This window comes from Adiantum capillus-veneris, chromosome 5 (genome assembly GCF_014529385.1).
Source record: "Adiantum capillus-veneris isolate H3 chromosome 5, ASM1452938v2, whole genome shotgun sequence".
Classification (NCBI taxonomy): domain Eukaryota; kingdom Viridiplantae; phylum Streptophyta; class Polypodiopsida; order Polypodiales; family Pteridaceae; genus Adiantum; species Adiantum capillus-veneris.
In genome coordinates, this window is record NC_140935.1 from 89,380,590 (window position 1) to 89,395,984 (window position 15,395).

Consider the following 15,395-nt stretch of genomic DNA (forward strand, 5'->3'; position numbering starts at 1 on the left):
TTGGGCACCAAAACATCAAAAACGAAATCCCACAATACAAGAAGAGTATGAGGATTGTTGGAAAAAGAGTTGGTGCCGCAATCTTGCTGACCCAAAGCGCTGGGAGTGTGTTGATACAATTGTATGGTCATGGACTCCAAGGGGTGGAAGAATTGCGGAAACAATCAAGATCCCATCAAATGTCATGGAGAAGGCACAGGCTAGCTTAATAGGAGAAATTGAATAGCATTTTATATCTTGCTCATTGTTTTATTTTCCCAGCCTATGTATGATTTTATGAAGTATTTTTAAACACCCACATAAAAATAAAAATTCTAAAAGGTGTTTCTCAACACCACCATTTTCTTGGGAATCTATCTCTTTTATGAAGTGTGTTGAAACACCCACATAAAAATAAAAATTTTAAAAGGTGTTTCGCAACACCACCATTTTCTTGAGAATCTATCTCTTTTATGAAGTGTTTTGAAACACCCACATAAAAATAAAAAATTTAAAAGGTGTTTCTCAACACCACCATTTTATTGAGAATCTATCTCTTTGTCACATTCCCAAATTAAATGAAAATTTTCCAAATTTAATGGGAAATAGGAATCACATGTAATTAGTGTAATCCTCTCTTAATTAATCTCTCTCTCTCATCCTCAGCTGAGGCCCAAGCTCCCGATGGGCCCGCATCCCTTGGCTGGTCCTGTCGCCTGCGCACAATACCGGTATGACCCCATTTTCTGCCTTGTATGGTCAAAAATCTATCTCTCCACTCAACTTTTTTGACCCTACCATCAGAGTTGAAGCGTCTAAGAAGATGCTGGAAGAATTGGAAAATCAAACAAAAGCCATCCAAAAGGATATTCACGCAGCTCAGAATCGTCAAAAGCAATATGCCAAAAGTAAGAGATTTGAAAGAAGATTCAAAGAATGTGACAAGGTTTCTCTTCGGATTCATCCAAAGAGAAGTACCTTATCACTAATTGGAAAGTACAAGAATATTAGTCCATGTTATTGTGTCCCTTATGAAGTGATCAAGTGTATAGGAACCCAAGCTTACAAGTTGAAGTTGCCAGCTCACATCAAAGTTCACGACGTATTTCATGGAAGCTTATTAAAACCATATATTCCCAGTGATGATCAACTCCTCAATGATGAACAATTTGTCATGCCTACTCAGAACATCTTGGAGCTCCAACCTTCTAGAATTTTAGAGTCTCGAGAGAAGATTCTTCGAAATAGAGTTCTCAAAGAACACCTTGTTCAGTGGCAAGACTATCTTGAAGAAGATGCAACATAGGAAGATGAAACCATCCTAAAGGACTATCCTCACTTTTTCTCGAGATGAGGACATCTCGAATCCCAAAGTTGGAGAGATAGTAATGTACCCATTATTTTTCAATAAAAGTATTTCATTTACTTTGCAAATATTTGAGGTTTGCATTTTATTAAGTCCAAGAGCATTCTAATGGAACGATCGGATAAAAAATCAGACTTTAGAACTATTAATTATGACCCTTATTCACTTGAAAACAATAAACTGGATGGGAAACTTAAGCATCAAGATTGTATCTAAAGATAAGAGTTAACTCTTTTGGAAAGAGAGAGTAATTTTAGAAAAGGGAGAGCAATTTTATAAAAGTAGGAGTAAATTTAGAGGAGAAGGAGTAGGAGGAGTACTTTTAGGAAAGAAAGAGAGGAGGAGCTTAGTTTAGATCTCTTTTCTTGGAAGCCAAGTTTCATTAAAGAGGTTCAAAATCGCGCATTGGAATTCGTGTCCAAAAAAAAAAGCGTGAACGTGCGCGAGGTTATCTCTCTTTGCTTCCCTCTATTCTTAGCTGGCCTTGAGATCCTATATAAAGACCCATGTCTCTTTACCTTGAGGAGACAAAGGCACACTCTCAAAAGCAGAATCCCTCTTGCCTCGACATTGGAGTAACCTCTCTCTCTCAAGCTCTTACCCTCAAGCCATCTCCATCTCCAACTTCTTTCCATATCATCATCATGTTGTCCCTCAAATTTTTGAGTTTTCTTTCTCACTTTCTCCTTTCTCTTTTGCGATACGATGACCCCAAAGCGAATGACTTGAAGCTGGAAGGATGATCATGTCGCTCCACCTCCAAGAAATGTGCAAAGGAAGACATCAACTACTCCAAATGTTTCTCAAGCGGAGGTATTGGTTGCGAAAGAAGTCGAAGCCGTCCAACCTCAACCACGAGAGGTAGTCGAACGTGTTGCTAATCCGGTAAGATGAATTAATAATTCTGCATCATTATACATGATGAACGGTGAGTGAAGCCTAACAATCCCCTTAAACTGTCCAAAAAACGTGATTATATCACAAGAAACAAGCATATGATTTCATAGAGTAGAGAAGAAATTGTTTGATTTATGATTACTGTTTGATATTAGAATTTAGTTAACCTTGTTTAAAAAATCATATTAAAAAAAAATTACTGAAAGAATATCTTGTTTCCAGATGGAACTCACGGTTAGTGAGGTGATTTCGTGGCTAGTGGAGATTAAGCTGAGGTTATCAACTCTCTTTTTGTCTCTTGCAGTTAGCAAGATACCTTGCAGCTAGCGGGATGCCTTGTGGTTAGCGAGATGTTCCCCTGCCATTAGCAACTGGGAAAGTATGTGCATTTTGCGGTTAGCAAATAAGTAAATCCTTTGCAAAGGCTCTGTTGGTTAGGCAGAGAAAGTCCGCGGGTAGCGGCAAACTCTTAAGAATAATTGAACGATTCATTTTTGTTGAATTATAGGACTGTCTTCATTATACCATGTTTGAGAAAGAAATGTCTTGGTAATGTTTGAAGGGCTGGATGAAAGAACCTGTTGCCGGGAATTAAGAAAGAATATTGTTTGTGTATGTGAAACAGTGTGGTAGTAATTAGTAAAGAAGCAAAAAAGTGTGAGTGTGGGGTGGAAAATGGGGGTTGGCTCAGGTTGCCAGTCAAGGATGAGTGGTCTCGATTAGTCAAGAAACTCTCCACTCCAACTTATGAAGAGAAGTGAAATTAGAGATTCATTGTGCCAAGAGTCGAGATGGCCCACATCTACGTGATAAAAAATTACTATTTAGTTTAGACTAAGTCTCATTTCATATTGATGGTTTATGGATGGCGATCATGCCTCTTAAACATTGGGAAAAAGAAGTTGTTTATGGATTCTAAATATGTTAATTAGATTTCATCTTTATGTTAGGAAACAGCTTCATTAGAATCCTAGATTTATCGACCCGGATTGTGGCATATGACCCTTATAACCACGTAAACGATGGATAGAGGACTTTCTCTCTTCTGTTGCTTGTATCTCTACTTTGTGAAAACAGAGTAGGGTGTCATCAATGGAAAAGGAGAATAGAGAAAGGCCATCTATCAAGTCGTCCCAATCTCCTCGGGGTTGGGGACCTCACACCTCTCTCTCTCTCTCTCTCTCTCTCTCTCTCTCTCTCTCTCTCACACACACACACACACACACACACACACACACACACACACACACACACACACACACACACACACACACAAAGGCCCAGGGACGCACACACATCTAACATATAAACACCAAATAGCTGGAGTATAGCAAAGACGAGAAGGGGAGAAAGGTGGAAGGAACAAAAAAAAAACTGGCTATAGGTAGCTTCAATTTGGACAAAAGAATCTTGTACAAACACCATTAAACTGTACTACAATGTGGCTCCGTCATCATGACTACGACAAGCCTAAGAAAAAATTTGGCAGTTCTTGACTTCGCTTTCGTGTGGCTCTCCTTGTTGAGAATGTTAGGAAAAAGTCCTCTATGTTAATGCCCTTGTTGGTGCCAAGCTTCTCCTATGAGCTTGCCAAAATTGTCCAAAGATAACTCCTCATTGAGCTCCTCCCTTGGCAAAAAAATGTCCCCTTACGGCAAAATGATGGTCCCTGTAGGGCGTGAGAAACACCCCTCTATTTTTATCAATACCTGCTAATTTTGGATCAACTCTCCATATAAAGGCTGCCTATATTTGGCTTTTCCTTGGCCTCCAAGATTGCACACGAGCAGTCACTTAAGTGGGGCACTAACGACGCCGACGTTCTCAGTGCCCCCTCTCGTTGCCTTCAAAAAAATGGGCACACCACATCATCATAGCAATAGCCCAAGGCACGCCATAACAGCCAGAGGCACCGCCGCCTCCATCCAAAACCCACCAGCACCACCATCGGCGCTCAGGCGCGTGCAGTGCCATAGCATCAACACCATAGCCACAACATGAGGGGAGTTCTCCCTCCTCTTTGATGTCTATCGTGAGGCCACGCACCACTACATAAAGCCTCCTCTTTTGGCTTGTGAACCCACGTGCAAGTTTATACATGTTCCACATGTCATCTAGTGATGCATTGCCCCCTCAAGCCTCCACAACACTTTAAAAAATTCAAAGAGATCAACATTTTTCCTTTGATTTCAAGTGATTTCCACCAACTGCTGCCTGGTGATTAGACTCTCAATCAGGAAAACCACCTGAAATATCTTTTTATCAGCTACCAACTCCCCCATCTTGGTGACCCTTTGAGTTTACCGGACCCTTAAAGTGATGCGACAAAAATGGAAAAACAATACCAAATTCCTCCCGGCTAACAACTACCGTCAGCTTAGATCTTCAACATCTTGCCCATACTATCAAGGAATGAGCACAATTGATAAAAGATCTACTCCTTCAAGAGAGTTAATCAAAATGATTCTTTGACATCAACAACCCTTGAGCTACTTGCTCAAGATTATCCTCTCGCTCAATGTTGAAAGGGTAATTACTTAGTCTAAATGGTTCTTAGTTGAATTTTTGGTTAGTCAAAATTATGCTCAGTCAGACATGGCTAGGCGGACTATGCTGACATGGATGTGTATGCCAAGAACATCTAGTTAAAATAGTTGTAACTATTCCTTTAGTAGTTGTAGTTTGTACATAAGGAAGAGGGAGACAATGGGGTGTAGAAGTTTTTAGCTCTGGTTTTTCTGTGCTATTCTTGATCTTCTCTTACGTTTTGTTTTCATGTCTCTCAATTTGTCTATCTATGTTCTTTGATAAGTTCAATCATAAAGTGAGTAGATCTTTTGTGTTTGAGATCGTGTGTGTGTGTGTGTGTGTGTGTGTGTGTGTGTGTGTGTGTGTGTGAGAGAGAGAGAGAGAGAGAGAGAGAGAGAGAGAGAGAGAGAGAGAGAGAGAGAGAGAGAGAGAGAGAGAGCTTCATGTGTTGAAGGACCTAAACACATTTGGCAATCCCTTTGTGCTATAGCTTTGTTAGGTTGCAATCCTTGGGATTGTATTGGAGGGAGCCTAGACATGAGGAACAATGAGCATGCATGAGATGCTTGTTGTGTCGGTTATTTGTTGTACCTGATGTATAGGTTTAGCATTGTATTGAGCTTTGTCTTGAATTGGTGATGATGCATGTCACAGAGACCGAGAAGAGTATCCAGATTCTATTATATGAGGGCTCATGCCCAAGGAACAAATGTGGATCCCGTTCATTATGATCAAACCATACATGAAGAAGGAGAACAAGATGTTTCTAAAATGCAACCAAAGGATCTGGGAGGGGAGAATTCATGAGTAGCAGATGGAAGGCAAGTGAGGAAATTTGTAGAAGCTTTACTCTTGATAGCAAAATCAGCAAGAAGTAGGAGAAGACTTTGTTTTGACCCACTACAAGTCTCTGCCAGGAAAAGAAGTAGGAGAGTACCTCAACCTATCCATATGGCCCAACACCTCCTAACCCCAAGGCTAAAGCATCAAACTTTTGAGGAAAGTCTAGTGAAGATGCAGATTGTCATGTGGCTTAGTTTGACACTAAATGGAAAGCAAGTGGATATGAGGTCATGTTTGGTGATCCAATAAAACTTCAATAGTTTGCAAGAACATTGTAAGGTAAAACTATGAGCTCGTTTAGATAGTATGATATTGCACACTTTGTAGCTTATGTTGAACTCAGAGATTCATTCTTACAGAGGTCTAGAAAGGAGAAAACTCCAACAGATGTATTGAAGAAAATCAAAGACAGTGAGCAAGACATTAGGAAATTTCAGAGGTCATTTGGAGGGCCATATGAAGAGAGAGAATAATAGAGCGCGCCCAATGAGCACGAAGGCTACGTTATGTAGGAAAGTACGTGGAAAGACTCAGAAAATAGGAAAATAGCATAAAACTTTCACGAATCTAGCATTGTAGCATCGTAATTTCCTTCCTTTTACCGAGCTTTTAGGTGCTTGCATGTGGTCCCACTTCTGATATTCTCTTATGGTCATTAACACTAGGTTGGTAACCTAACAGGACATAAAAGTGTCCTTTCAGGGTTTTGAAAAAAAACTCCAAAACCATAGTAGATCCACTCATTTTGTAAAATCCTTTCATGAGGTTATAGTTCAAGGCCTACTACACATGGAAAAAATAAGAAACTTGTAAAATTTCTCATCTTTTGGTCACACCAAGCCTCCAAAGTTGATGGACCAGTGCATTTTCATCAAAACAGTCATTTCTTACGTTTTGTTGCATAAAAATAAGATTAGGGATTTTTGTAAGACTTGAGATAAATTCCCTAGTTAACTTCAATGGGTTGGTGATCAGAACATATGATTGCTTCTCACTCACTATTTTTTGTTTTGCCAAAATAAATAGGTACAAAAAAGTTGAATTTTTACCATTCTGCAAACATATCATCAAAGTTTCTATAGCCACGCTCAATACAAATAATATATGCATGTTTTCTTAGTTCCCTATTGTCCTTTATGTTCATAAGGAGACATGGAGCATGTCAAAATAATAATACATCTCTTACCAAGGGGAATCTTGGGGACAAAGATGAACTGTTAAATACAGCAAACATGAAAAAACTGGGTTCAACATTATGAGTTGTAGAATCCCATAGAAACTATTCAATATCTAGCCAAATTTGATCCTTATGACTAGATATGGTTACTACCTACAAAATGCATGTAGTTGTCACAAGAAACTAACAATATTGAAAAATCTATAGTTGATATACTAGAATGTTCCGTTTTCTTCTATAATTGGAAAAATCAACCATCGTTGTGTACTATGCAAAATAGGGTATTAGGTGCCCCAAAACTCAAGGAATGTTAGCTTTATGTTACAATATGAGACATACAAAATCAAAAATGCATTTGGATATCATGAAATCCACCAAAAAAATCATAGAAGAGCTAAAATTGGCTAAAAAACAAGATTTGACAATTTTTGTAATTTGGTCATAACTTACAACTTTAATATTTATTTCTCCCTAGAAGCATCAGGACATGTTGAGGACTACTAAAGATAGTTCTCTAGCATTATAGACCTCACAAACATGAATTCTAGAGTGGTATAGTTGCAAAAAGTTAAAAAAAGCCAAAAACTGGACCCGTTTTTTCACACAGTTTAGGTTGTGAAATGTTGTGCAAGGACAATGTTAAAGATGGAATTGATATTCCAAAAAAATGTCGAGTTTTTTTCAGCTCATGAGACAACTTTCTAGATAGATAAAACCTCAAAATCCATTTTGAAACTCTTGACATAATTCAAGGAAAATGGTCACTTAACAGGACATAAAAGTGTCCCAGGACATAAAAGTGTCCCATTACCAACCTAGTGTTAACGTACTGGAGGGTGACCATTAAGCCCGCACAAGATATTGGAATTCTAAAACACTTTCCCTCCATTAGAATGCTTTCAAAGTGAATCTCCCTCCACTAAATCTTTTCTCTGAGAGCTATGGCGTCCACATCTTCTCGCCCAAGAGGCTCCAGGTGTTTACTGTCTCTCACACCAACAACCAACAACTGCACTTTGCCTAGAAGGCCAAGTAGTAGCATATCCTCAATTAAAATACCAGCTTCAATAAGTGCAGAGAACCAATGGGTTGGACAAAGGATAAACAAAGGTTCACGGGTCCTCATGCAAGCAAGAAGACCCAAGAGGTCTAGTGGTATCAACGTTTACCGCTCAGCATGGAAGGCCAGAGTGTTGGATTTCAAAGTTGAAATCGGCAAAAGATCTGTAAAGGAAGTTCTTGTTCAGCATGTGTTTACCCATCCAGAGGTGATAGCAAACGGTGGAAATGTATCAGATATACATCAACCACGTTGCAATTGTAAGTACTCTTGACATGTGAACTTACTGATACTCTCATTATAAATTTTCTTATATATTTCGCAATGTTTCTCCCGCTTGTTATGAGCAATGTCTCCATTCTTCACAGCTCAATTACATTAGATTTGTCATTTGTACTTATTGATACTCTTAGTTTAACTCTTCTTATATATATTGCAGATGTTTATCTCTCTTCTTATGAGCAATGGGAGCCTGTGTAGTGCAGAATAGGCCTCTTCCATGTTCTTCATGCCCACATTGGTTCTCTACAGTATTCAGGGAGGAGCAGCAAAAGACTGGCTGATGAGGGAATATTTTTTTATGACCACTTCTACCAACTCAGCTCAGGGAATAAGAATGGCATGTTGGTGAAAGTGCCTCTACCAACCGATTGGAACACTGTGGACTGGCCAGTTCCCGAGGAAACAATGGTGGAGGCAATGCGAAGTAAGCTCTACAAGGATATACAAAGGTCTCTACGTAGCTCTATTCCCACCAAACTGGTTAGAATTGCAAACTTCTGTCCTGTTGCACTCTTCATAGAGCTGTTTCATAGCTACAACATCCGAGTTACGAAAACTATGTTCATGTGCAAGTCATTTCAGTAGTCATCCTGTGACAAACTTCTTGACAGAGGATGGTATGCAAAGGAAGAGATTGGTTTACGGTGCGAGGTCGCGCTTGATACTCTAATTGTCAAGTACATGATTGCAAGCCAATCACTGTTACTCTCGTTTTGGTATATGCGATCACAAATGCTCAACGGTAAGTACATTCCTATGGACCAGGTTTCTGTAGGTTTGGAAGATAATCCTGCTGTGGATGTGGAAGTGATTGATAAAGAGCATGGCCTACTGTTGGTGGTTACAATAAGGGAGCTATGCAGTCTTCAACATTTGTGGCATGACATAATTGAAGAGTCAATGGACAAGGACCTATCAGATTTTTCCTTTTTCCTAGCTTGCCGTAAGGTGATGCGGCGAAGGGAAAAAGATATTTTGTGCAAAGAGTTGGATGGTCGGGTTGAAGTAGTGTCAATGTAACAGATATTCTTGTGAACCCAAGTGTATACAAATGACTTTCAAAACATGAACTTTATTGAGCTCATTTTTCAATTGTGCCCTGTGAAAAAGTGTGCTTGAAATACATTTCTTTACCATGTCAAATCTCTCTCTCTCTCTCTCTCTCTCTCTCTCTCTCTCTCTCTCTCTCTCTCTCAATGTTAGACAAGACAAAGACATGATAGAAGAGTCATCTTAATTCATTAGAAAGTACAAACTCGTCTGTGAACAATGGACTGAGATACAATTTCTGTAAGTATGGAATCAAAAGGTCTTCAAGGTAAAAATCGAAGAAATCCCCTCGAAAGAAGGTGGTGAGATAGTTGTTCCCGGCGGATTTAGTTCTCCCTTTTCAGGAGTATCATCAATCAGTAGTGTATTAGTTGCATCAAAGGGTACACCGATTTGGCTAAACGGTTTGTACAAAAGAGGTAAGTGTGGTTTTTTAGGGTGGTAGTGGCCCTCAACGGTAACGCATTTTCTTTGATCATACAAAAAGGCAAAATCTGACGTGTGAGCGTGGCATACACTGCAAACTATTGCAACTAGTGGCGACAAGTTTTGCCTTTGCATTGAAGACCATATGGCAACTTTGAAGCGCGGAAGAAGAAACTGAATAAATTCCTTGGTTCCTGGACGAACCACGACTCGACAAGTTCCCATCCGAAACGTTTGCAAATCCTCAAAGGGTTCTCTATCACTGAGAGGCACCCGCATCAGCAGCAATCCATTGACGTCGAAGATAATCAACCTCTGTAAAAGTTGACAAGTACATATAAGTATTTAGAAGATGAACATATTTTGCCATACTTGAATAGACATTACCGGAACAACCGTATCTACAGGTAGCAAGGGTCCATACTGGGTCTCTATAGTGTTCATGTCGTTGTTGCTCTCCTCTGCTTTATCTTCATAGTCATCATTCACATCTTCATCAGGGGTCTCCCCCATGGCTCTTTCTGCCTCATTCAAGGTTTCCTCCAAGGTCTTTTCCTCTCCCTCGGTTGATCGGATTGCCTCATACATCCTTGCCTGATCCATATCAGTTTGCTCATCCCTAGGCCTGCTTTCCTCATCCATATCCTTTTGCTCATCTATAGGCCTGCTTTCCTCATCTTGGGTTTCAGCCATAGGCTCTTTTGGCTCGTCCACTGGCTGACTTGGCTCTTTCATTGTCTCCTCTGGTTGTACACTAGCACCTTCCATATGCTCATTTGACCTTTCCTCATCCTCGGCTCTTTCATCTTCTGCTGATATGACCCCCTCGGCCCGTTGTGATTCCACTGTATCAGATGGAGGGGTTTGTCGTGGTGACACGTCATGTTTTGTTAGATCAATAGTGCGGTCATCCAAGCCGCTATCTTCAAGCTCTCTGGGGCTAGACATAGTAAGCAGGTGTTGTATTAAACTTACCCGGTATCTTTGCAAATAATCATATGTGTAGTTTTTTAAAGCACTCTGCAAAATTGAAAGACCACATGGTGAGAATTCTTTTATAGACTAAACCAAAACTAACTGAATGCATTGCCAAATGGGTACCTTAGTCATGAAAGGTTTTAATGCAAAGTAGCTTTGCAGGACATATTCTGCATGGAGAAGACATCTCCAGCCGCAAGAATTTCCATCGGTTTGATTTGGGACAGGTACATCTTTGATTGGGGCCTTGTATAGTTCATACCTTCCACATAGCTTGCCATAGGCAAGCAACAACCTCTTTATACAACTGCACAAAGCAATGTCAAGATGTTAGCATGAGGCTTCAAATTTACATGGATATCTATAAGAAACACTTTCTGATACGAAACACTTACAGCCTAATTTCAAGGTGGGTTCCTTTTATTGAATTGAACACCCACACTGCTGGTTGGTCAACATCAAGGCATATGAGACTGCAGTGATGGTTGTTCTCATATGGAAAGATGATGACAGTAACTTCCAGCATAGCACAGTGCAGAAACCAACTCTCAAAGGTCCCAGATGGACTGTTCTTTTGTCTAATAATCACTGACATTTGTGGATCAAGAAGAAACACCTCTGTGTGGGTGTGCAGTGGGAGTTGACTTTTGATCAGGCTGCAGAGACTCTACCTGAGTTAGCAAACCTATTATATGAGTTTTCAAAGCTAGCAAGATAGTAACACTTACTTAAGACAAGCATAGATAATTGTGTCTGAAATCTGAGCATCTAGATTCTGCAATAAATTAATGTCCACTTTTTCCAGAGCTAGCTTTCTGGCTCCATCTACAAATGGTATTTCTGCAAGCAAACCATCCTTCATTGAAAGTAGAGTTTCTTGATTGCTTGCCTCTATGGACAGGGTCACATTGCATTCTGTTTGCCTCTGGGACTCCACTGCTACTTTTGCTTTCTCTTTAACACTAGGTTGGTAATGGGACACTTTTAAGTCCTGGGACACTTTTATGTCCTGTTAAGTGACCATTTTCCTTGAATTATGTCAAGAGTTTCAAAATGGATTTTGAGGTGATATCTATCTAGAAAGTTGTCTCATGAGCTGAAAAAAACTCAACATTTTTTTGGAATATCAATTCCATCTTTAACATTGTCCTTGCACAACATTTCACAACCTAAACTATGTGAAAAAACGGGTCCTGTTTGTCGCTTTTTTCAACTTTTTGCAACTATACCACTCTAGAATTCATGTTTGTGAGGTCTATAATGCTAGAGAACTATCTTTAGTAATCCTCAACATGTCCTGATGCTTCTAGGGAGAAATAAATATTAAAGTTGTAAGTTATGACCAAATTACAAAAATTATCAAATCCTGTTTTTTAGCCAATTTTAGCTCTTCTATGATTTTTTTGGTGGATTTCATGATATCCAAATGCTTTTTTGATTTTCTATGTTGCATATTGTAACATAAAGCTAATATTCCTTGAGTTTTGGGGCACCTAATACCCTATTTTCCATAGTACACAACGATGGTTGATTTTTTCAATTATAGAAGAAAACGAAACATTCTAGTATATCAAGTACAACTTTTTCAATATTGTTAGTTTCTTGTGACAACTACATGCATTTTGTAGGTATTAACCATATCTGGTCATAAGGAGACAATTTGGCTAGATATTAAATATTTTCTATGGGATTCTACAACTCATAATGTTGAACCCGATTTTTTCATGTTTGCTGTATTTAACACTTCATCTTTGTCCCCAAGATTCCCCTTGGTAAGAGATGTATTATTCTTTTGACATGTTCCATGGATGCATATGAACATAAAGGACAATAGGGAATTTATCTCAAGTCCTACAAAAATCCCTAATCTTATTTTTATGCAACAAAACGTAAGAAATGACTGCTTTGATGAAAATGCAGTGATCCATCAACTTTGGAGGCTTGGTGTGACCAAAAAGATGAGAAATTTTACAAGTTTCTTATTTTTTCCATGTGTAGTAGGCCTTGAACTATAACCTCATGAAAGGATTTTACAAAATGAGTGGATCTACTATGGTTTTGGAGGTTTTTTTCAAAACCCTGAAAGGACACTTTTATGTCCTGTTAGGTTACCAACCTAGTGTTAAGCTCTGCTTCCCTCATGTCCTCTGTTTGGCGAGCAATAGTCTCTGCCCTTGCCCTTGTATTCACATCATGTGTGACATCTACAACTGTGAGCTGTGGCACTAGCTCCGGGGGGTATAACAAAATTTCCCTCATTTTCTTATCCTTGCAGACATTGGGGACCAGTAGTTTGTCATACATCCACCTTATTCTTTTCAGTGTTTCACTATCTTTGTCCATTATAGTAACCCTATGGGCATGGGCTGCAACAATGGTCATGTCACTGAAGTACTCCAGTAGGAAGTCCTCTGCTGCTTCTTGTAGAGCCATTAATGCCACCACCTTCCACCTTTTGGTGCCCCAGGTAGCTTCATCACATATGAACCTCACCATCCTCTGGAAGGGCAGCTTTGGTATGCATAAATCTACACATTTCTGTGCCTTTCTGATTTCTCTGAAAAGTCCCATGCAGGTTTGTAACTTCTTCATCCTTGGCCCTTTCAGAATTTTATTGGGTTTTCCAGGTCTTTTCTTTGGGGTTGCAGATCTGCTACTTGCTTTAGATGCTAATCCTGGTCCCTTGCCTGCCTTCCTTGTAGTGGCTTTTGTTCTAGCCATTTCACTGTACACAAAAAGAAGAGTCTCTCTCTCTTTCTCTCTCTCTCTCTCTCTCTTCTCTCTCTCTCTCTCTCTCTCTCTCTCTCTCTCTCTCTCTCTCTCTCTCCTTTCTATAGCTTAGCATATTTAAATAGAGAGAGAGAGAGAGTGAGAGAGCCCATTCCTAAAGGCGTGCGTGGAGCACGTTTTTACCTCCACAAACACCTCTGCGCTCCGTTAGTATAAGGTAAAATAAATACACACTCTCTCTCTCTCTAACACTCAGACATACACTGGACAATGCACAATACTAACGGCGCGCATAGAGACATGCACACCGGTTATGCCTCTCTACGCGCGCCTTTGGTATAGAGAGAGAGAGAGAGAGAGAGAGAGAGAGAGAGAGGGTATGTGTGTGTGTGTGTGTGTAAGTTATATTTGTGTGTGTGTGTGTGTGTGTATGTTATATTTGTGTGTGTGTGTGTGTGTGTGTGTATGTTTTATATGTGTGTCTGTGTGTTTGTGGTGTGTGTGTGTGTGTGTGTGTGTGTGTGTGTGTGTGTATGTTTTATATGTGTGTCTGTGTGTTTGTGTCTGTGTGTGTGTGTGTTGTGTTTGTGACTGTTTGTGTGTGTTGTTTGTTAAGACTGAGCTTGGTACTGTGACAGAAACAGAGATAGAGAGATAGAGGCAAAGGCAGAGGGAGAGGCAGACCTTCGTTATGTCGATGGGTCGGCTTGCTGTCGGAGACGTAGACGACGGCTCTTGCACTCTCTCTCTCTCTCTCTCTCTCTCTCTCTCTCTCTCTCTCTCTCTTTCACGAGGTGTGGTTTTTCTCTCTCTTGACCTCTATATATGACGTACAAAAGTATACGGTCTCAATAATGATCGCACGTGTGACAACATGCAATTATACTCTAATTTATAGTGACACGTGGGGCACCACCGTGTGTATCCGTTATAAGTGTGATTTTGAGAGAGAGAAAGAGAGAGAACAATAGAGAGAGAGAGAGAGAGAGAGAGAGAGAGAGAGAGAGAGAGAGAGAGAGAGAGAGAGAGAGCCATAGAAAGAGAGAGTGAGAGAGAGAGTGATAGAGAGACAGAGAGAGAGAAAGAGAGAACAGATTGTGAGAGAGATAGAGAGAGGGAGAGACACATATTGAGAGAGAGATAGAGAGAGGGACTCCTTACTCTCAGAGAGAGAGAGAGAGAGAGAGGGAGGGAGAGAGACAGAGTTAGTTTGACACACAAAAAGCAATGGAGGAGACACCTCCCTTGGAGTTCCTGCAAACCCCACCAACAAAAGGTGATCCCTCACTCTTTCTCTCTGTATTTCCAACAGTTGGTACAAATTATGTGTGTGTGTGTGTGTGTGTGTGTGTGTGTGTGTGTAAACAAAGAAAAACCCAGACTGTTGTTCAACATACACACCTCAACACATACTTCCATAGACAGAGACACACACACACATACACACAGACACACAGACACACACACAGAGATATACACATTCTCTCTCTCCCTCACCTCTCTATCCCCGTTACTAACGGCGCACAGAGCCAACCAAACACTGGCTCCAGCTCTCTCCGTGCGCCTATAGTATAGTTATGACTCTCTCAAAAAGCACGTTTACATCTTTACGCGTTTTTCCTTCAATTGCACTTAAGGCGCGCGTAGAGAGTTGCAAAAAGCACGTTTTTGTCCTTGCGCGCCTTTAGTACAAATAGACACATACAAAGAGAGAGAGAGAGAGAGAGAGAGAGAGAGAGAGAGAGAGAGAGAGAGAGAGAGAGTCTATGTGTATTTTTTTAGTGTTCTTTGGAGAGAGAGAGAGAGAGAGAGAGAGAGAGAGAGAGAGAGAGAGAGAGAGAGAGAGAGAGAGAGAGACTATGTGTGTTTTTGTTTGTGCTTTGGTGAGAGACAGAGAGAGAGATAGAGAGTCTCTTGTCATGTTTTCTGATGAATAGGATTAAGGTCCAGTAGGCAGAAGAGGCTGAAACCAGATCCAGAGCTTGTGACAGGATTTCAACCCTTGCAGGCTCAGTTGCTTAATGTATCTGCCAAAAGAACTGTTTACTTTTGTCAGGACATATCTGAAGAAAAGTCAA

General features: G+C 40.2%; 1 protein-coding gene across 1 annotated transcript; it reads left to right on the forward strand.

Annotated features, from left to right (window-relative positions):
- The first annotated feature begins 712 nt into the window (after positions 1 to 712).
- Positions 713 to 1,285, forward strand: LOC147457700 (uncharacterized). Its single transcript, XM_086513357.1, has one exon. It carries the CDS (start codon positions 713 to 715, stop codon positions 1,283 to 1,285), a length of 573 nt encoding a protein of 190 aa, XP_086369483.1.
- Positions 1,286 to 15,395: the final 14,110 nt, after the last annotated feature.

Excerpts from the sequence above, each read along its gene's own strand:
- LOC147457700 (XM_086513357.1), top strand. The coding sequence starts at position 713 with ATGACCCCATTTTCTGCCTTGTATGGTCAAAAATCTATCTCTCCACTC.